This window comes from Sebastes umbrosus, chromosome 11, assembly GCF_015220745.1.
Source record: "Sebastes umbrosus isolate fSebUmb1 chromosome 11, fSebUmb1.pri, whole genome shotgun sequence".
NCBI lineage: Eukaryota > Metazoa > Chordata > Actinopteri > Perciformes > Sebastidae > Sebastes > Sebastes umbrosus.
The window spans coordinates 20435613-20453112 of NC_051279.1; the positions used below are offsets into that span (position 1 = coordinate 20435613).

Below are 17500 nucleotides of genomic sequence, written 5' to 3' on the forward strand. Positions count from 1 at the left end.
GGGGTTTTGTGTTTGTCTCGCCAAATATGATGTTTCTTTTCTTTATTGGGTAGAGACAATCCTCTGAATGGACCCATTATGCAGTGTGTAGTGCTTAGGGGAATTACAGTGTGCACTGTTTAGGTGATGCAGTCCCCCAGAGCCTTGGATTAGGGAATTCAGTGTGTTGAACACCTGGCTGTTCGGTAGAAACCACAAGCAAGGGGGCAGCAGGGTCTTCAATGCAACCTGTACCAGGACGCTGCTCTGTGATTTTTCTAAATTGCACAGGCTTACAGATTTAATCTAGATTAAATATCTTCCTTGCTCTTAATTAATGAATTCCATGAAAGTACCGATGCCCAACAGCCACGCGCTGTAACTTCAGAGTCTTACATTATGGGGCTGCATCTGTCACGATAATCTGCTAAAATTCAATCAGAGTGGAGCTGATAGACAAGTTCGGACTCAGTCACCGCATACTCTTATCTCTTAAGAAAAGGCAAATTTGCTATCACTGAACTCTGGAGCTGAGGAAACTGAGAGGGAGACTTTTTTTTTTTTTTTCGCTGCCAGCACGGCAATATTGTTTTGACGGTTATTTAAAAGATAACAGCTGGCTGACTACAGTGGCTAGCCTGAAGCGGGCTTCTTTGGTATCTACTGAAGAGGATAGACATTTGTGGCACGTACAATAAATGGACAAGAAATAAATGGACAAGAATTGGTAGGTGACAGCGGTGGAGCCATATCAATCACAGTACACACGTACAGTATACACACTGTTAATGGTATTAAATCATACATTACGATGACAAATATACTCTCTTTTTTAATTCACATATTCATTATAAGGATTATTTAGATTTATCTGCAGGTTATGTTCTATATTAATTGATTAATATTTTATCTATAAATATCAGAAAGTAGTGAAAATGATAAATTACCCAATGTAACGCCTTTAAATTTCTTGTTTTATGCAAAGAACAGTCCAAAATAGGGCGGTAAAATGTTGATACACATGAATATTGCCTTATTTGGTTGTGCAATATTGTATCAATTCTCCAAAATAATATAGATTTTCAATTCTAAAAAAATCGAACGGTCCTCTGTCGGGTCCGGCCCAGTCAGTTGTTGTTATCATGCCATACAGCTTGACGCAGAGGAGGCTAATTAAAGCTCCAAAGTTGCACTACATTTTGGCAAGGAAAAACTGGCATGACAATTGCCCCTTGACCTCTGACCTCTGACCTCAAGATTTGTGAATGAAAATGGTTTCAATATAGGTACTACTCACAAGTCTCCCCTTTACAAACATGCCCACTTTATGTTAATCCCATGCAGTTTGGAGCAAAAACCATGCAGTTGTTTGCATGCAGTATATTTGTGTTATTTTGGCCTATTCTAAAATGGTGTGTTTCTAAACTTAAAAAAGCGCAATATATCACCCTGCATACAGTATCGCAATATATCGCAATATACTGAATCATTACCCCAGTATCATGATACATATCGTATCGCCAGATTCTTGCCAATACACAGCCCTAGTCCAAAACTAGAAGAGATTCAACTTACTGTCATTTATAACAACAGAAAGCAATATATCCTCACATCTGACAACCTGGAACCAGGGTATTTGCTTGAAAAATGTCAGAAACAGTTAACTAATTATACAGTGGTTTCTGATAAATTTCCCATTGATCAATTAATATGATAATAGACTAATTGTTTCAGCTCTTTGCTTTCTGCTTCCTCTTTGCAGCAAAAAAGTCCCCAAGCTACAGTAACAGCTAATATTCCCGTATATTATTTTTCATTCTTATCTGTCATTAATTTTTTTTTATTCAACATTTTGTTCTCCCTGCTCACATCTGTGTCATCTGTCACTGTGCAGACACACAGAACACCCAGGGAGATGAGCGGGAAACCAGCAAGCCACGCCCAAGCTTACTTTCAAATGTATGCTCAGATATATAGCACAAAGAGTACTGTGTTGATGCAGATGCAGTCATTACCGCTGCCTGCATCTGCAATGTGTGCACAAGCGCTCCCAGGCACACGAAATGGAGAGCTTTGTGTTACCCCAAAGGCAGTCTGTGGATCTCAGTCTTCCATGGTCATCACTCTTTTCTATGCCCAACGGTCTCTTCCTGCCACACACCATCCCTCACACATCTCCCTACCCTGCTTCAGTAGATCCTCCCTGGCCCCCTCTCCAATGACATATTAAAGCCACTCTCCTCTCTCAACAGCCAAAGACACCCTCCCATTCATCAGGGCCGCCATGAGTGAGCTCACAGCCCTCCCTCCCTCCTCCAAAACCCTGCACACCACCGCCCCAACTCCAGAGACACAGAAAATTCACAATAAAAAAAAAAAAAGCAGAATAAGTCGATAGCGAGAGAAAGGGAAGAGGGAAGAGTGGAGGGAAGGCTGCGGCGTGGGAGTGTGTGTGTGGGAGAAAGGGTAGTTTTTCAAAGTGAGAGAGTGAGACAGTAAAAATGAGGAGAGTGAACGTGTGAGAGGTGAAGCGAGAGGACGATTCGCAGTGTACGGAAATTGCTTTCACAGTTGCTGGTAACAGTGTTTGTGAAAGTCACTAAACTCAGCCTTTAATGATGTATTTACATTTCAACCACTGTGACATTAGCTTGTTCAACCATGTGTGGGATAAGTAATACTGCTGTGTTTGCTGAGCTGTTAAACAGGGCGTTTAGATGCAGTACTAGTTCAGTACAGAGGAAGCGTAGGTGAAATTAATTCTGCCAGTCGTTCTGTCTTGTAGTTTTTCGTTAGGTTTGCTGCGAAGCTGTGAATGTGATTTTTTTTTTTTTTTGTAGAGCGGCTACATCTGATTGACTCCGGCATGGCTCTACCAGTGTTCTTACGTATTGCTGTGTTATACACTTTACAGTAAGCTTGTGTAACTCACCTTCTTGACCCTGCAGGAGACTGCTCCTCCTGACCCAACCTCCCAAACCATCTGGTCTACACTTTCCCCACTGACCCCCACATCCCACCGCTGAATCCTGATCGTGCAACCTTGCTGTTGGCCTGATTAGGTTTTAAGCAGGAGAAAATAGATGGTGGGGGTGTTGCGGTGATTTCACGGAGGTGGTAATTATCCAGTGAACAGAAGGGAAATTTGGAACCGTCGCCGTATTTAGGAGGAAAGTGAATTTCCTCTCCAGAAGCTGTGTCTCGCCACCGTGACTAATGTCACTCTTCCATGGTCATGCTGGATATTTCCCCTCCTTCCCAAACATGTTGGCTACCCGGCGCCCGGCGTACACATACACCTCGCGGCGCCGAGCCGTCCTCGTGCGGGTGCTGTAAAACTAATGGCCGTGAATGTGAACATGGTCTCTGCCTGGCTCTGATGGCCATCCAGGTGTGCTTGATGAGCCATTGCTGTGATTATCAGCACGGTGCATTAGCACAGCTTGAAGCCCCTCAAGTAAATCACAGAGGAGAGGCGAGCATTTGTACTGCAGGTGGTCCCCAAACTACGTTAATGGGCTTCCACCTGCTGCTGGGTCACTGAACCTTCTGGAGAGCCCTGGCCCATGATGCTCTCGGTCTGTTAGAGGGAGCCAACACTGGAGCACGACTAAAATTAGACGCATTAGGAGCACAAGTGCTTTGCCTTTCTTGGCACGTCGTTCATCATGTCTTCCAGTCTGAGCCAGAATTCCCTACATGTTCACATTTGGGGTGTTTGGATTTATGTGTGCTCGTGTTTTTTTGCTTGCACATGGGTACAGGCGTGCTTGTCCGTATAAATTTAGTTTTCCCGTCTGACACAGTCAGTGCAGATCGCCCTCCGCGGATGCATGCAATCTTAGGCAACCCTGCTCCGTCCTGCTGCTGTCCCGGCTCACAGTTTTAGGGGAGATAACAAAGCAGAACCTGTCACATCTACTCTAACTTCCAATCTCCGAGGACCAACATGGTGCTCTGGGCTTTTGGCCGCGTTGGGGCGGCTGCAGTTTTCACGCCACGGGGTGCCAGAGAATGGGTGCCCACGGCATACACACAAATAAGACGAGGCAAGGAGGAAGGGGCTGGCACAAATGTCCACTTTGAGAAAAGCCACAATGAGCACACTGTGGCCTCTTTGGCGGCGCTTTCATCAACTCAGCGGTTAAATGCCTCTCTTTATTTAGCTCTCAGACTGTGCAGACTATCAATTGCACCATTAAGACAATCCTCAGCCACAATGAACAATGGAACATTAACATTTCTTGCTGGGTGCAGTCTACTACTTTGCGATTACCGTGCACACCCATTTATCTGCCGCCACATTAGCCTGGACGAAATTCTGATCAATGCTCCGGTCATATTTCCATCTAGTGTGAGATGCCAGACAGCAAATTAAAAGAGAAAGCTGGTGACTGCAGAAGCCTTCAGTATAGATTGGACGTGTCATAAAATTTCACTTTTAAAGAATTGCTCTAAGGGCATAAGAATCTGGGCATAGGGGCTGTTGGATCTCAGCATGTTAATTTATGTGTGTTTGAACATGTGCACATGTGGAATAGATAAAAAGATGAGAAGAGATTAAAAAGAGAGTGGTAAAGGGATAGGGCTAAATAATTATTTTATACAGCAACTGTGCGTCCTTGCAGAGCTACGTTAAAATCCATTTTCTTAGATAATTCTTGTTTTAGTGCATTAGCCCCTGCTCAGTGATGCATTAGCTGCCTTATTTAAGTTCCCTGCACTAATCTGTGCTGCAGCAGGAATCCCACTGAGTGTGCAAGTCAGTGAGGGAATGAAGACCTTGGCCAGTAACCTCAAACTCCACTGATCTCTCCCTGTACCCCATATCTCTGCTGTCATTCCCTGCCTCCCCGGCCCATTACTCACCATGCCCTATTAAAAGAATAAAGCAATACAATACATTATGTAGCATATTGCTTGACAAAAAGGAATTGACTGTGTTAATAATGGCCACTGATAAATGCCGCCATTGATACCGAGGATGTCCTTGGCTTAACTCAGCCTCTCTTCAGTTTTTCGGACGTCCTCCCGAACACTGGCTGATCTGTGCGTCCGTGCATAGAGGCTCTCTGTGTCTTTCAGCCAGCCATTACATTTGAGGAGGATGTTAAAGACAGAGCTGTTGTTCTTTCAGTCAGAGAAAGTCGGGGGTTAACCCGGCAGTGACCAGAATTAACTCGGTGCCTTCTAAAAATACGACAGGCCATCGCGATGACCCAGAAGTAAAAGTGACCAGCGGAAGTGAATGCCCTTGTATCGCGCTGGCATTTTTGTGTGTGGATTAAACCTTGGGGCAAAGAACTACTGGATAGTCAATTTGCTCAGCGACACGGAGGCGGGGACTGGTGGGAGTGCGACAGCAACCCACACAGCCTGTCCAATTAATTAGCGCAATTGGCATGAGTTCCCGCTCTGCCATGGGGGATGTGGGCGTGTTGCGCTGGCAGCAAACTGGTGACCTCCATGTTGTGGCGGGGCAATATGGCAGCATGTGGGAGGGGAGCAAGTGAAAAACTGCTAGGGTAGTCCTGGGACACCAGTGACACTGTCATCTGCTCGGCGCTCCGTCTGAAATCAAATATTTCACAATAAAACAAAGTTACCTGTGGTTTCATTTTCTCAAATTCAGTATTGTGCCTTCAGAACATCCCTAATGACATTGCTTGTTTTTGCCTTAGCTTTCTTTATTACTCAATTCTCTCTTTTTTGTTTTCCTTCAATCTTCCTCCCTCCTCCCCAGAGCCGATGCGTGCGCTGCGGGGCCTCACGGCCACAGATCTCCAGTCCAGGCAGTTGTCTCTGCAGTGGGAGAATTTGGCGTTCAACCTGACACGCTGCCACACGTACTCAGTGTCCCTGTGCTACCGCTACACTACGGCGGGAGGCGGCGGAGGCCACAACACCACGGTGCGCGAGTGCCTGGCAGTGGAGCACAACGCTTCACGCTTCACGCTGCGTGATCTGCCACCCTACCACGGCATCCATGTCCGTCTGTCACTGGCCAACCCAGAGGGGAAGAAAGAGGGCAGAGAGGTCAACTTCCAGACGGAGGAGGACAGTAAGTCTCTGGAGGATGTTACAGAAAAGATAGTATGGAAGCAGAGGACAGAAAAACTAAACATGAGAAGTGTCATTTTCAAAATAGTAAAGATTTTGAGGAAATCATCACCATAACACTAAAATACACTGAGTTACCAGGGTGTCAGGCAAACCTAGCTAAAACGAAAACAGTCTACGATGTCTTGCGATAAATCAGACCTTTTATTAAAGCTGTAAAATATTTAAGTTTGGCGTTTCTGTTATTTAGCCTCCCCTCATTGATATTAATGGGGTGGACAAAATAATAGAAACACTTGTCAGTATAATGCGATACAGTTCCACAGCACCACAATCCGCAGCCAATAAAATCACCATACAGTCGAATCAACACCTCTCTATTACAGTTTCAACAAAAAACATTATAACGTTCATTAAGGTAGGATATATTAACCTGACCCTATCAGATGGTTTGTTACACAGACACATTTGAGAAGACGTCATTGGTCACAAAATACTGGGCAGGTGATTGGATGTACCATCTGTCAATCAAACTAACGAAAGCGAAACTAACTGAAGGTGAAAACTTCACCTTCAGTTAGTTCACCTGCGAGGTTAAGGATATATTGCAGCACTGTTGTATGCATTACTTTTAGCAAGGTGTACCTAATAAACTGGTAACTATAGTGTATTTACACAACACCTTTATTATTTATTGCTTTTTGCTCTTTTTGCTTTTTATCTATTTTTGTAAAAAAAAACAAAAACAGAATATGACCTTACTGTACACAAAATTATATATATATATATAATATTATATACTATGTTACAATGTGTGGTCACAACAATGTGTGGTGCGTATGAAATGCTGGCAATGCAGTGTTTTATTGTTTTAAAATGCAGTTAAGGGTTTAAGTCTGGCAAAGCGTCGTGTGCATTTTACTTTCTTAACCTTATAATCAGAGAGCCCTGGGGTTATCATTGTCATTTCAGAGAGCTTTAGAGAGCGGTTTTGGAGGAGTGTGATGTCTAAAATATACCAGAATACCTCAAATTGTTTAACTATTCTCATAGCAAATGTCAGGCAGAAGACTATCCAGACCTGAGACTGCCCACAACCAGAACTTTACTGTCACATTTAGCTAACGCTGTGATGGTTGGTTTTGAGGATTTACGGTGTTTTTCAACATAAATCAAGTGCACCGCATGTGGATAAAATACACAAATTCACACATGCATCAGTTTTGGTTCATATGAGGTGAATTTGCTTAATATTTCAGAGGAGCTGCCCAAACATTAACGCCAGCTCCTCTGTCCTCTTTTAACACAATACAGACAGGGTGACCATCTGACGGAGGCTGAATCAGCATTACAAAAGATCCATTTCATTTTCAGACGAAAATAACATAAAAGAGAAAACATTATATCTGAGTCTCTGGCAACCCTGAGATAGGATTTTGTGCTTATTTCTTATCTCCTATTATTCCTTTGTGCCGCAGCACATCGTCTGCATGGCAGCTGAGGGAGAAATCAATTCGGCCGTGAAAAAATCAAAACAAACACGATTTTTCAGAAAGAGATATATACAGTACAGAGAAAGATAGAAAAAGATCAAAAGAGAAAGTTTTTTATTTTCCTGATGTGATAAAAGATACATATATGTATGTATACATACAGTACATGTTAATTATGAATGCTTTTTCTAAAAGCTTTAATGGGCTGTCCTCCAGATTAACTCAATTCAAACATAACAGTTGACTCAGCTGTTTGGCTCTTTAGCCTCAGGCCTGAATCTCACATCACAATCTTCCCTCTGTACAACGCTCACACAGACCACGGGGACTGAGGCTGCAACCGACTGGCCCAAAAAACTGTTAACAGAGTTTAATATTGAAGTTCAGGCATTGGTAGTCCCCTTGCTGCCATTCAGAAACAAGTGTACCAGCAAGCGTCTGACATATTCATCAATATATTTCAACTGAAGATTGATATAAAATAATAATAATCTTCTTAAGTTTTCTTTCTCTTGCCTGTGTTATGGTTACATAATTGATGCAGTTCATAAATTAACCGTGTCCTTATCTGATGCTCTGTGCCTGTGCTGCTCTCTGGCTGGGTGTCTCATGTGATGCATTGTTCTGAGCCACTGTGACAGTCACTTCTGTGATATTGACAGGAGAAGCTCACTGTGGGATTAGCACTTCAATTTCCCCGACGAATGTTTGCTCTGACAATTTCTTATAGTTCCCGGAGGCATCGCGCCAGAGTCGCTCACCTTCACCCCGCTGGATGACATGATCTTCCTGAAGTGGGAGGAGCCCGTCGAGCCCAATGGCCTCATTACCCAGTATGAGGTGAGACACTGTCGAATATCTCTGTCACTTTAAAAACGGTTGGCATAATCAGCTTCATTATTGGCTTAATTTGCACACTTGGACGAGCAAGATAGATGTTTAGATTTATGCTTCATTGTTCATATACAGTAGCTAGATGGTATTTCTCACTTTTGAGGTTACTAAAGGAAAGGCTTTTAGGATGAGGACGAACCACAAACGCTATCTACTACTACTACTACTGGGGCTACTGGACTGTAAACTTCCCCTAATCCAATGACGAGCAGGACAGAGCCGCTTACATTAGCCCGAACTATGATATACAGTAGTAGCTGGCAGGATGCGGTATCAAAAAGTATAGAAGCAAAGAGACGAAACTCCGGGACCGCCATTTAGGACTGAGAATGCTTATTATAATTATAATATTTTATTGTTCAACACAGGCCATTTCGGTAGAATATGACAATAGATTAGAAATAATTTAGTTTTACTTTTGTTCGTCACTCTATAGGCAGACGTTTTACCAGCGTCTGGTAGTCTCTTTGAGACCAAAATGTCAGAAGCGTAGCTCTGCTGCTGGGCGCTGATGTTGCAATGAAACGACCAGTTGACTTTCACTTCTTGGCAATATACGTTCTTTGGTGGTATTACGAATCCCACTATGGCGACGGCATGACCCGCCCTACTCTGCCTCTGATTGGCTTACCCTGATGTTCTTACCCTCTAACCCTAACCAATCTCACTCCTCATGCCTAAACCTAACCAATCCAACCAACAAAGGCAACGTCATGCTATCGCCACAGCAGGATTAGTAAATTTAGCATCCAGGACTGGCTGCCAAACAGTTGGGAAATACTTCACAATGCTATCATGACTTTTATTTCTTTACGTAACTGAAACACAATGTAGTTGGCTAATGCTACCCTTTTCCCCTTGATTACTGAAGGTAGTTAGCTAGCCGGACATGGCAATAAAAACTAAAATTAATCTCAATTTTTTACGCCACCATTGGAGAGAAGTCGATTAAGTGCACAGAAAAGTTTCAATTTGAACACCTGAGGAAGATGTGTGATATGATAGAAAGCTCCAGAAGAGCTATACGGTAAATTGACCTCGTGGTCAGATTGTTTGGCCAGCTCGACTATGTTGGGTTTTCGGCAGCTGTACGTGTTGTTTGTCGATTTTACCTTGAACTTTTAACTGTAGCTCTAATTGAAATACTCAAACAGCACGTCCAGTAACACTTCAGACTCAATATTTATTGAATCTCAAGCAACACTATAAAATGTTAGCAATCTCCTATAATTGAAATGTTTCTGTTCCTTTGGTGTTTTCCTGCCCAGTGCAAAAATACTTTCCTCTCTATTTGGTAAACCATTTTCTTCAAGTGCCACTTCAGACATTAATCACCAAACCACTCCAATTTATCGTCTATTCAACCTTACCCAAACATTTAGCTCATTGTGCACTATGCCTATTATGAGCAAAAATGCTCGGATAAGCTCTCGCCGACTATGTGCGCATGGCCGAGCACTACCACTAAACGCTGGTCTTGTGCCATTAAAATAGAGGCCCGTGTTATTAATAGATAACTTACATGCCTCTGTTGTGCCGTAGGCCTTATGTTTAACCAGATAATGATTTTGAATTTACTGTATAGTACACTCTGTCTGTGGTGAGCCACCGGTGGGCTTGCCTACCTATCCTCAAGCCTTCTTTCCTTGGCCTCTCTTGCGACGTCGCCTCAAGGATATTATTAAATAGGATTTGTGGTTTGACATGTGAAGTGGAGGCTGCACAGGATTTTTTCTTTTTTACCCTGTAGCGTGTTGATCTCTCCCAGCTGACGTGGAAAGCTTCATACAGAGCTGTGGAAATCCTCTTCATTTCTCTCAGATTAAACCATTGACCACTCAGCCTGAGCCCATCGACCGCCATGCTGTCCTGCAGGCCCTCCTCACTGCTCCGTGCACCGTCGGGCATCTTTCATGTCTGCCTTTGTAGAGGAAACACAGAGGTCTGTCTGTGTTTAGTCACTGGATGGCTCATAATTCTATCTTCACACTAAGGAGGCGTGAGCAGGCATTAAGCTCTTCTATGATAATCAGCAAAGCCTTTGGTTTGACTTGAGTGGCATCTTCAGCATGCGTACTACATGCATATGAGCAGATACAGTGAGTGAGTGTTCATTCCTTCAGTGAAGTGGATCCGTCCTAGCTTTAATGTACTGTATATCCTAATACGTTCACCCTTGTCTGATTGCAGTAAGGTCGTCTCATTTAGCTCTCCACTATTTCTAAGAGTATAAGTGGGAACTCTCATGAGAGCAGCGTGGAGGCGAGGCAAAATCACCTCTCGAGGAAAAACTTTATAAAATATTTCACTTTTAAAGGACACTCATGAACAGCAATTCTTGAGTGATAATAAGAGTTAATTAAACTCATAAACACTTAGCGCTATTGATTGAAACACTTGAATTCACTTTTTTACTGCGTGGCGTCCTCAGTCCATGGCCTTTTTTTATAATGCATTACTTAATCAGAAAAAGCATTTACCACTCACAATACTTTTTTAGAAAAAACTCCAGGTTGCTTGTATGACTTTGACTTAACAGTGCCAATGCCAATCAAGTCCTATTCATCTAAAACAATAAAAGCACACGAGCAATTAGCACATTGACTTACAGAAGCAAATTAATTACTGAGTGAAGTGAATCATATCAATCAAACATTAAAATTACATCTTACGACAGAGCCGTTTGAGTTAATGACCTCTACAGATCAGTATGAAACTCTAAAGCCGCTACGATAATGAAGCATAAAATCAGTGCTGGGGTGACTCTGGTTTTTATGATATTACCCCGAGACCATCTTGTTTCCAACAGATAAGCTACCAGAGCATTGAGTCGTCTGATCCAGGCATCAACGTCCCAGGACCGCGGAGAACCGTGTCCAAGATGAAGAACGAGACCTACCACATGTTCTCCAACCTCCACCCGGGGACGACTTACCTCATCTCAGTTCGAGCCCGCACAGTCAAGGGCTTCGGGCAGACCGCCCTCACTGAAATCACCACTAACATCTCAGGTATTAGCGCCACTGACTGACTGACTGACTGAGCGAGGGAGTGTGAAAGCTGCCCGTAAAATTTGTGAAATAGAAAATAGAAGCAGGCATGTAGAGGCTGTGCCATCGCCGCCTATCACTGATGCACCATGCAGGTACAACGCCAGACTTCACCCACTGCGTGCTATAATTAGGAGCCGAGTTTTCTCTCTTTTGACCTCGGCATCTTTCTTCTCTCGCGGAGGCAAAACTACTGCTCCCACAGTGTAGGAGCTATTTTCCATTGCCTCTCCAAAACAAGTGACACACTGTCATCCCGCAGTCCTCAAGACATAAATTAACTCGTAGGAAGCAGAGGAACACCGCAGAGGGGGACACTGCTGTGTGTTATGTATAAAGAAAGATGCATTCTCGGGACCAGAATGTCACTTCCGAGAGTCTCCGAGCTTATTACTGGTGATAGAAATCCAGCCACGGTGTTTCTATTTCCTCTTAATGATGCATTTGTGCTTGTTAAGGGATGGGATTACACCCCTTAGGAACGCACAGGCGCAGCCACTCCCACCCTCTCTTGCCTCGCACATTTACTCACTCCTTCTTTACAGAGAGGCCCGGTTTGTTTAATTATAGATTTAGTGCACAATCACTGCTTACTGGCTGTATGTCAGACACAACGCTGGCACAAAGCCAGACCGCAGATGGAGTCCAAAAGTCTTTGCAGATCATGCTCAACCTCCTCCACTGGCCCACGGTGCAGAACATTCACTTACACTGAGCGTCTCTCAAATCGGCACTGACAGCCAGCAAACACTGAACACCTTCAACAGCTACTACTGTCAGCATCTTCAAGCAATACCCACCGCAGAGTATCCAGCTACACACATTTCCTCACACGCACGTTCAGGTGCGTACGCCGCCGCGGCTGATGCACAATCATCCTTCAAACAGACTCTATCTGGCAGCAGGCATCAAACACGCTTTTACAAACCTCAACAGACCTTTAATGTCAACAAATGCACATTTGGTTTCCCTTAATGCCTCACCTTAATTGACGTCAGCTCTTTTCTGCTGCGCTATTAGAAAACAGCTTTTTAATATGATAATCATTGATTCCTCACGAATAGTTTGCTCTGCTTCCCCTTCACTAATTGACTACTGATATTAAAGAGAAATGTGCCACCACGTCTCCGGGGAGGAGCACGACTTTAGCCAGAACCTTTCAAATTAGAAACCCGTTCAATTTAGCGTCACACACATAACGTTTAATTGGACTCGTATCCAAGACAACCAGAGGGGAAATTCAAACAGTGTACTGAATATGAGGATATGGGTGTTGGGTATATTAGCACTGAGAGAGGGACGGCTCTAAAAGGTGTGTCAGTTTCACGAGATATTGAGTGGCTGAGCACGTTTATGTGGCCTATAAGCCAAATGTGTGTGTATGTGTGTGTGTGGACATGTAAATTCAGTGTTTCTGTGTACTCAGCGCCCACGTTTGATTACGGAGACATGCCGTCCCCCCTGAGCGAGACAGAGAACACCATTACTGTCCTGCTGCGACCCGCCCAGGGCAGAGGGGCACCTGTCAGGTGAGGAAATCATCTCAAATGTACATATTAGATCTTTTTTTGTGTTATTTGTATTATTTATTATTTGTTTGCATTGTTTGTCTGTCCGTCTGTACTTCCATCTGTCCGGTCCATTCTTGTGAATGTGATATCTCAGGAACTCCTGGAGCCAATTTCCTCAAATTTAGCACAATTGGACTTCGACTCCAGGATGAACTGATTAGATTTTGGAGGTCAGAGGTCCTTGTGACCTCACAAAACGCGTTTTTTTAGTATCCATATGCTTATTATGACAATTTCACACAAATGTCTAACAGGATAAAATGATGAAGTGATGACATTTTGGACAGACATGCATTACATGGCTTATTAAAGATGCACATCCACTCTGTGTGCAGTACGTACCAGGTGGTGGTTGAAGAGGAGATGGTGAAGAAAGTGAAGCGAGAGCTGGGGCTCCAGGAGTGTTTCCCGCTGCCCATGTCCCACGGTGAGGCGCAGGCCCGCGGCACGCCGCACTACTACACCGCCGAGCTGCCGCCCAGCAGCCTCCCGGAGGCTAGCCCCTTCACCGTGGGCGACAATCACACTTACAACGGCTACTGGAACAGCCCTTTGGACCCACGCAAGAGCTACCTTATCTACTTCCAGGCTATGAGCAACTTCAGAGGGGTGAGTGACTGTTAACTCCCGCCTGGTGGTGCAGCAGTTCTGGCAGCACTTCATGCAGACATTAATGATTCATTGAGAGTTGTTAATGAGTATCTGTATTTACTAATGCTGTGGTTGACTCTGTAGAACAGTTGGCATTGTCTGTGCTCACAATCCTTGAAAGAGTATTTGTGGTGTGACTGGGGCTGCTGGATGAAAACATATTGAGCTGGCAGTGTAGCGGGGAATTACTTGCATGCATTACTTACAGCTAGCAAAGCTGTGATTAGCTGGAATTACTCAGCGTCAACAACGTACTTCACTTCACTTCATTCGGCTTTTATTTTTTGATGCTTTTCCCATTCTGTCCTATTTCTTTTGGTTTATTCCTGTTACCTCATGTCCTTCGTTCAATGGCCCTTTCGTTAATGTCCTTATCTACTCATCTCTGTCATTAGGAACCTAATCAGTTGAGTGTTTGTGAAAATAGCCAGTGAGTGTAGACCAAAGTAAACCAGCTTCTATATTGTGTCCACGTAACAGAAGCTTTCTGAATCCTGGGTTGCAGACCTTGTTACTTGAGAAGCAGTATGTTCTTTTGCACTGTTGTGTTGTTTTTTCCATCCATTTCACCGCTCTCGAGCACACAAAGCCCTCCGGTCTCCCCGTCATACCCAGAGGACGCCACATTACCTTCCCAAATTCCATTACAGGAAGAGCTGCTACCTGGGTGAGGCAATTACTTAAAGATAATTGGGCACAGGTGCAGATGATCAGAGCTAGAAAGCTGCTGCTTTAATCTTCACAGACTGTGGCAACGGAGCTGAGAACCGTTGCCGTAGGTAACGCAGCCTTGTGTAATCATCATTTGGGAATAAATACACGCAAGCTGGGTTACTGGTCTGTTTGACTATTCGAGTCCCGTCTGTGTTTAAAGTCCCATGGACACCAGTAGGATCTTTTTTCCAACCCAGTGGAGAAATACACGGAGGTAGTGCAGTGTGAGCACTTCACACAACTAGGCTACTAAGCATGGGATTAGATAGGGGAGGCCTGGCTTTACCGGCGGATGGGATTAGGTTTTGTTTTGCCTGGCAGGAGGCCAGCATCCATGACCCACAATGAGTGGAAACACTGTGCCAAATCACACAGCCAACACTGTCCCCAGTCGCTCAAACACTGCTGCCTTCGTCTGAAAATACAGTAGCAGCAGTCTGCGTTGAAATCTGGGCATCAGTCCTATGATGGTGGTGAAACAATTGCTCTTGAAGGAACAACAGTGTGCTGGGAGGGCAGGAACTTCATTTTCATGGCCGCACAAGTTGTTTGAATAATAATAATAATACTTTATTTATATAGCACTTTTCAAGTTACAAAGGCATAAAAAGCAACACTAATTAACAGGAAGTAATAAATAAAAATAGAGTTGATTCATTAAAAAATGACACGCAAGGTATGAAGTACTAACACACAGTAACAACAAGTAGAATAATGGCAGAAGAATAACCGATTAAGAGAAAGCAATTTCTGAAAAAGTGTGTTTTTAAAAGAGATTTGAAAGACAAAACGGAGCCAGTCTGCGTGATCTCCTCCGGCAGGTCGCTTTGGAGTCGTGGGGCCCTGACTTTAAAGGCTCGGTCTCCTCTGGTTTTTAGCCTTCCCCTAGGAATAACTAAGAGACCTCTGCCGGAGTATATCAGGCTGCATTCAGACTCGTAAGGGGTTAGTAGGTCAGCCAGATGCGCCAACCCCATCAGTGCTTTAAAAGTAATCATTCAAATTTTAAAATCAATTCTTAAACATACAACCAATTCATGCACAACAGGTTAAAACAGGTGTTATGTGGACTCTTCTGTTGGATTTTGTGAGTAGTCTTGCTGTTGTTTAAGTCAAGAAAACGACAAAACATACTACTGTAATTGCATATACTCTGCTTTATTAGGGTTGGTATTTCCGAAATCACACCTTTGTCAAAGTCTTTGTTGTGGGTGTGAAGTTTTCCTTTTTTTTTAAGCACAATACATTTTTTTTTTTACTCTGGATGTCAGCTAAAAAAGCTTGTGATTTAGCTCCATGCATTCGGTTCAGCACAGCTGAGGTGCAGATAGTTGCTGGGCGTGTAACCAATCAGCAGCGGGGCACAGAAGACATATCGCAGCAGGGCTATGACAACACGGACTGAAACATGAGAAAGTGCTAATTACAATAAGCAAGATAGCATAAAAAAAGCATAACATAGCAGCAATGAAACTAACAGACCAACAAATAATACAATGTGACACTGATGCCTTCTCTTGCCTGTTAATGATATTATTAAAACGTGTTAATGAGAGCGCCTATTAAAACCCACAGAGCAGATGTTAAGGTTTGGCTCGTGCAGCTTGTACGGACTGGAACGCTGCAAGTGCATAATGTGTTTTTTGTGCTATTTTGTATCTTCTTTTTTTGTGTTTTGTCTTCCTGCCTATCCTCCGTGTGCAATTATGCATTTCAGGCCTTTTTTACATTTTAACACTGTGCTCACTCTGTCACAAAAATGTAGGCCAAAAAAAACGAATTTTAGCATTTTAAATGTGATTTTGTACGGAACGGAAGCATGAATGCATTCAGCATATTCATGTACTGTGGGGTATTTTTATAGTCGTTTTTGGATTGTATACAGAAGAGGGAAATATAATTACCTTATGCCTGCTCACACATTGTGGAAGAAGGGAAAAAAACAAACTGTTACCTGCTGTTGAACTGCAAGGGAAGCTGGCATTGAAAGCAGTAACATATTTACTTGGATAAAACAATCGCTCATAAGGGTTTCTGTATATGGAGGTGGTAATAGAGTCGTCATATTTGGCAATCATCTAAGGAAATTGCTGTCTGAACACCTTATTAAAATATAATCTAAATTGTCAGCATACTTATTTTATTATTTAATTGTGCAGTGAATCAAAGTCTGTGTGGTCTGTTTAAGTTTGTGTTTGTCTGGAATGTGTTTGTGGGAAGCAACGTCGCATCTAATCCTCTACAACAGTGGCAGCAGTGGGAATAGTGTGAACAGTATATGGGGCCCATAATATTTGGCATTTACCCATGCTAATTATCTGGAGAGGGACTGTCAAGCCTCTCTAATTGCTTTGATGGATTCATCTAAAGAGGTACTTGAAAGACTGTGGGTACACACTGTAGCTTTGCAGGCCACCACATAGTCATTTATAACATCTACGCTTACATCTCCCAGCTTCACACACACACACACACACACACACACACACACACACACACACACACACACACACACACACTGTAAAACCTTGAGTGTGTGCCGTGGAGCCCCGCGTTGCATGTTGGCATTTGTGTTTTGTATTTAGAGCTGCCAGGAAGCTCCAGCCCCTCTGGCGTGACTGGCGCAGCACGGCCAGACGTGTGATGTGTGTCCCACAATCTGGAGCTGGCCTATTAACTCTTCTGCTGAGCCGGCACACAACCATTCAGATGTGGATGTTACAGAAATGTGCGTCTATCCATCACAACAGCCTATTTCTTCTTCTTCTTTTTTTTCATCATCTACAGTAAACGGATGCAAACGTGCTCTGTCTTAATTTGCCAAAGCTTGTAATGATTGAATGTAAGGTTTCAAATGCCGTCTCCGTACAGGAGGCAGGTTCAGATGAATCAGCTTTTTTTGATGGAAAATGTTTCCTATAATTGAGTCAGTCTCAAAAGCTCAAAGTCACCAGTCAGCGTTTCTGGAGACACATACAGTAGAAATGCACTTTTAAGCATTTTGATTAATGATTATTAATTGAAACGAGCAGATAATCAAAAGCAATCGAGATAAATTCTATTATACTGCAGAGCACCAATAAAGATT

The 17500-nt window shown here is 43.3% G+C and overlaps 1 protein-coding gene across 7 annotated transcripts in view; it reads left to right on the forward strand.

Annotated features, from left to right (window-relative positions):
• ptprub (protein tyrosine phosphatase receptor type Ub) overlaps positions 1–17500 on the forward strand; it is a 185815-nt gene that overhangs the window by 122981 nt on the left and 45334 nt on the right. For all 7 annotated transcript variants that reach the window (XM_037785731.1, XM_037785732.1, XM_037785733.1 and 4 more), the window contains exons 8-12: positions 5723–6040; positions 8263–8372; positions 11236–11437; positions 12903–13005; positions 13383–13656. In XM_037785731.1, coding sequence (XP_037641659.1) covers positions 5723–6040; positions 8263–8372; positions 11236–11437; positions 12903–13005; positions 13383–13656 — 1007 coding nt within the window. The remainder of the gene's footprint in view (positions 1–5722; positions 6041–8262; positions 8373–11235; positions 11438–12902; positions 13006–13382; positions 13657–17500) is intronic.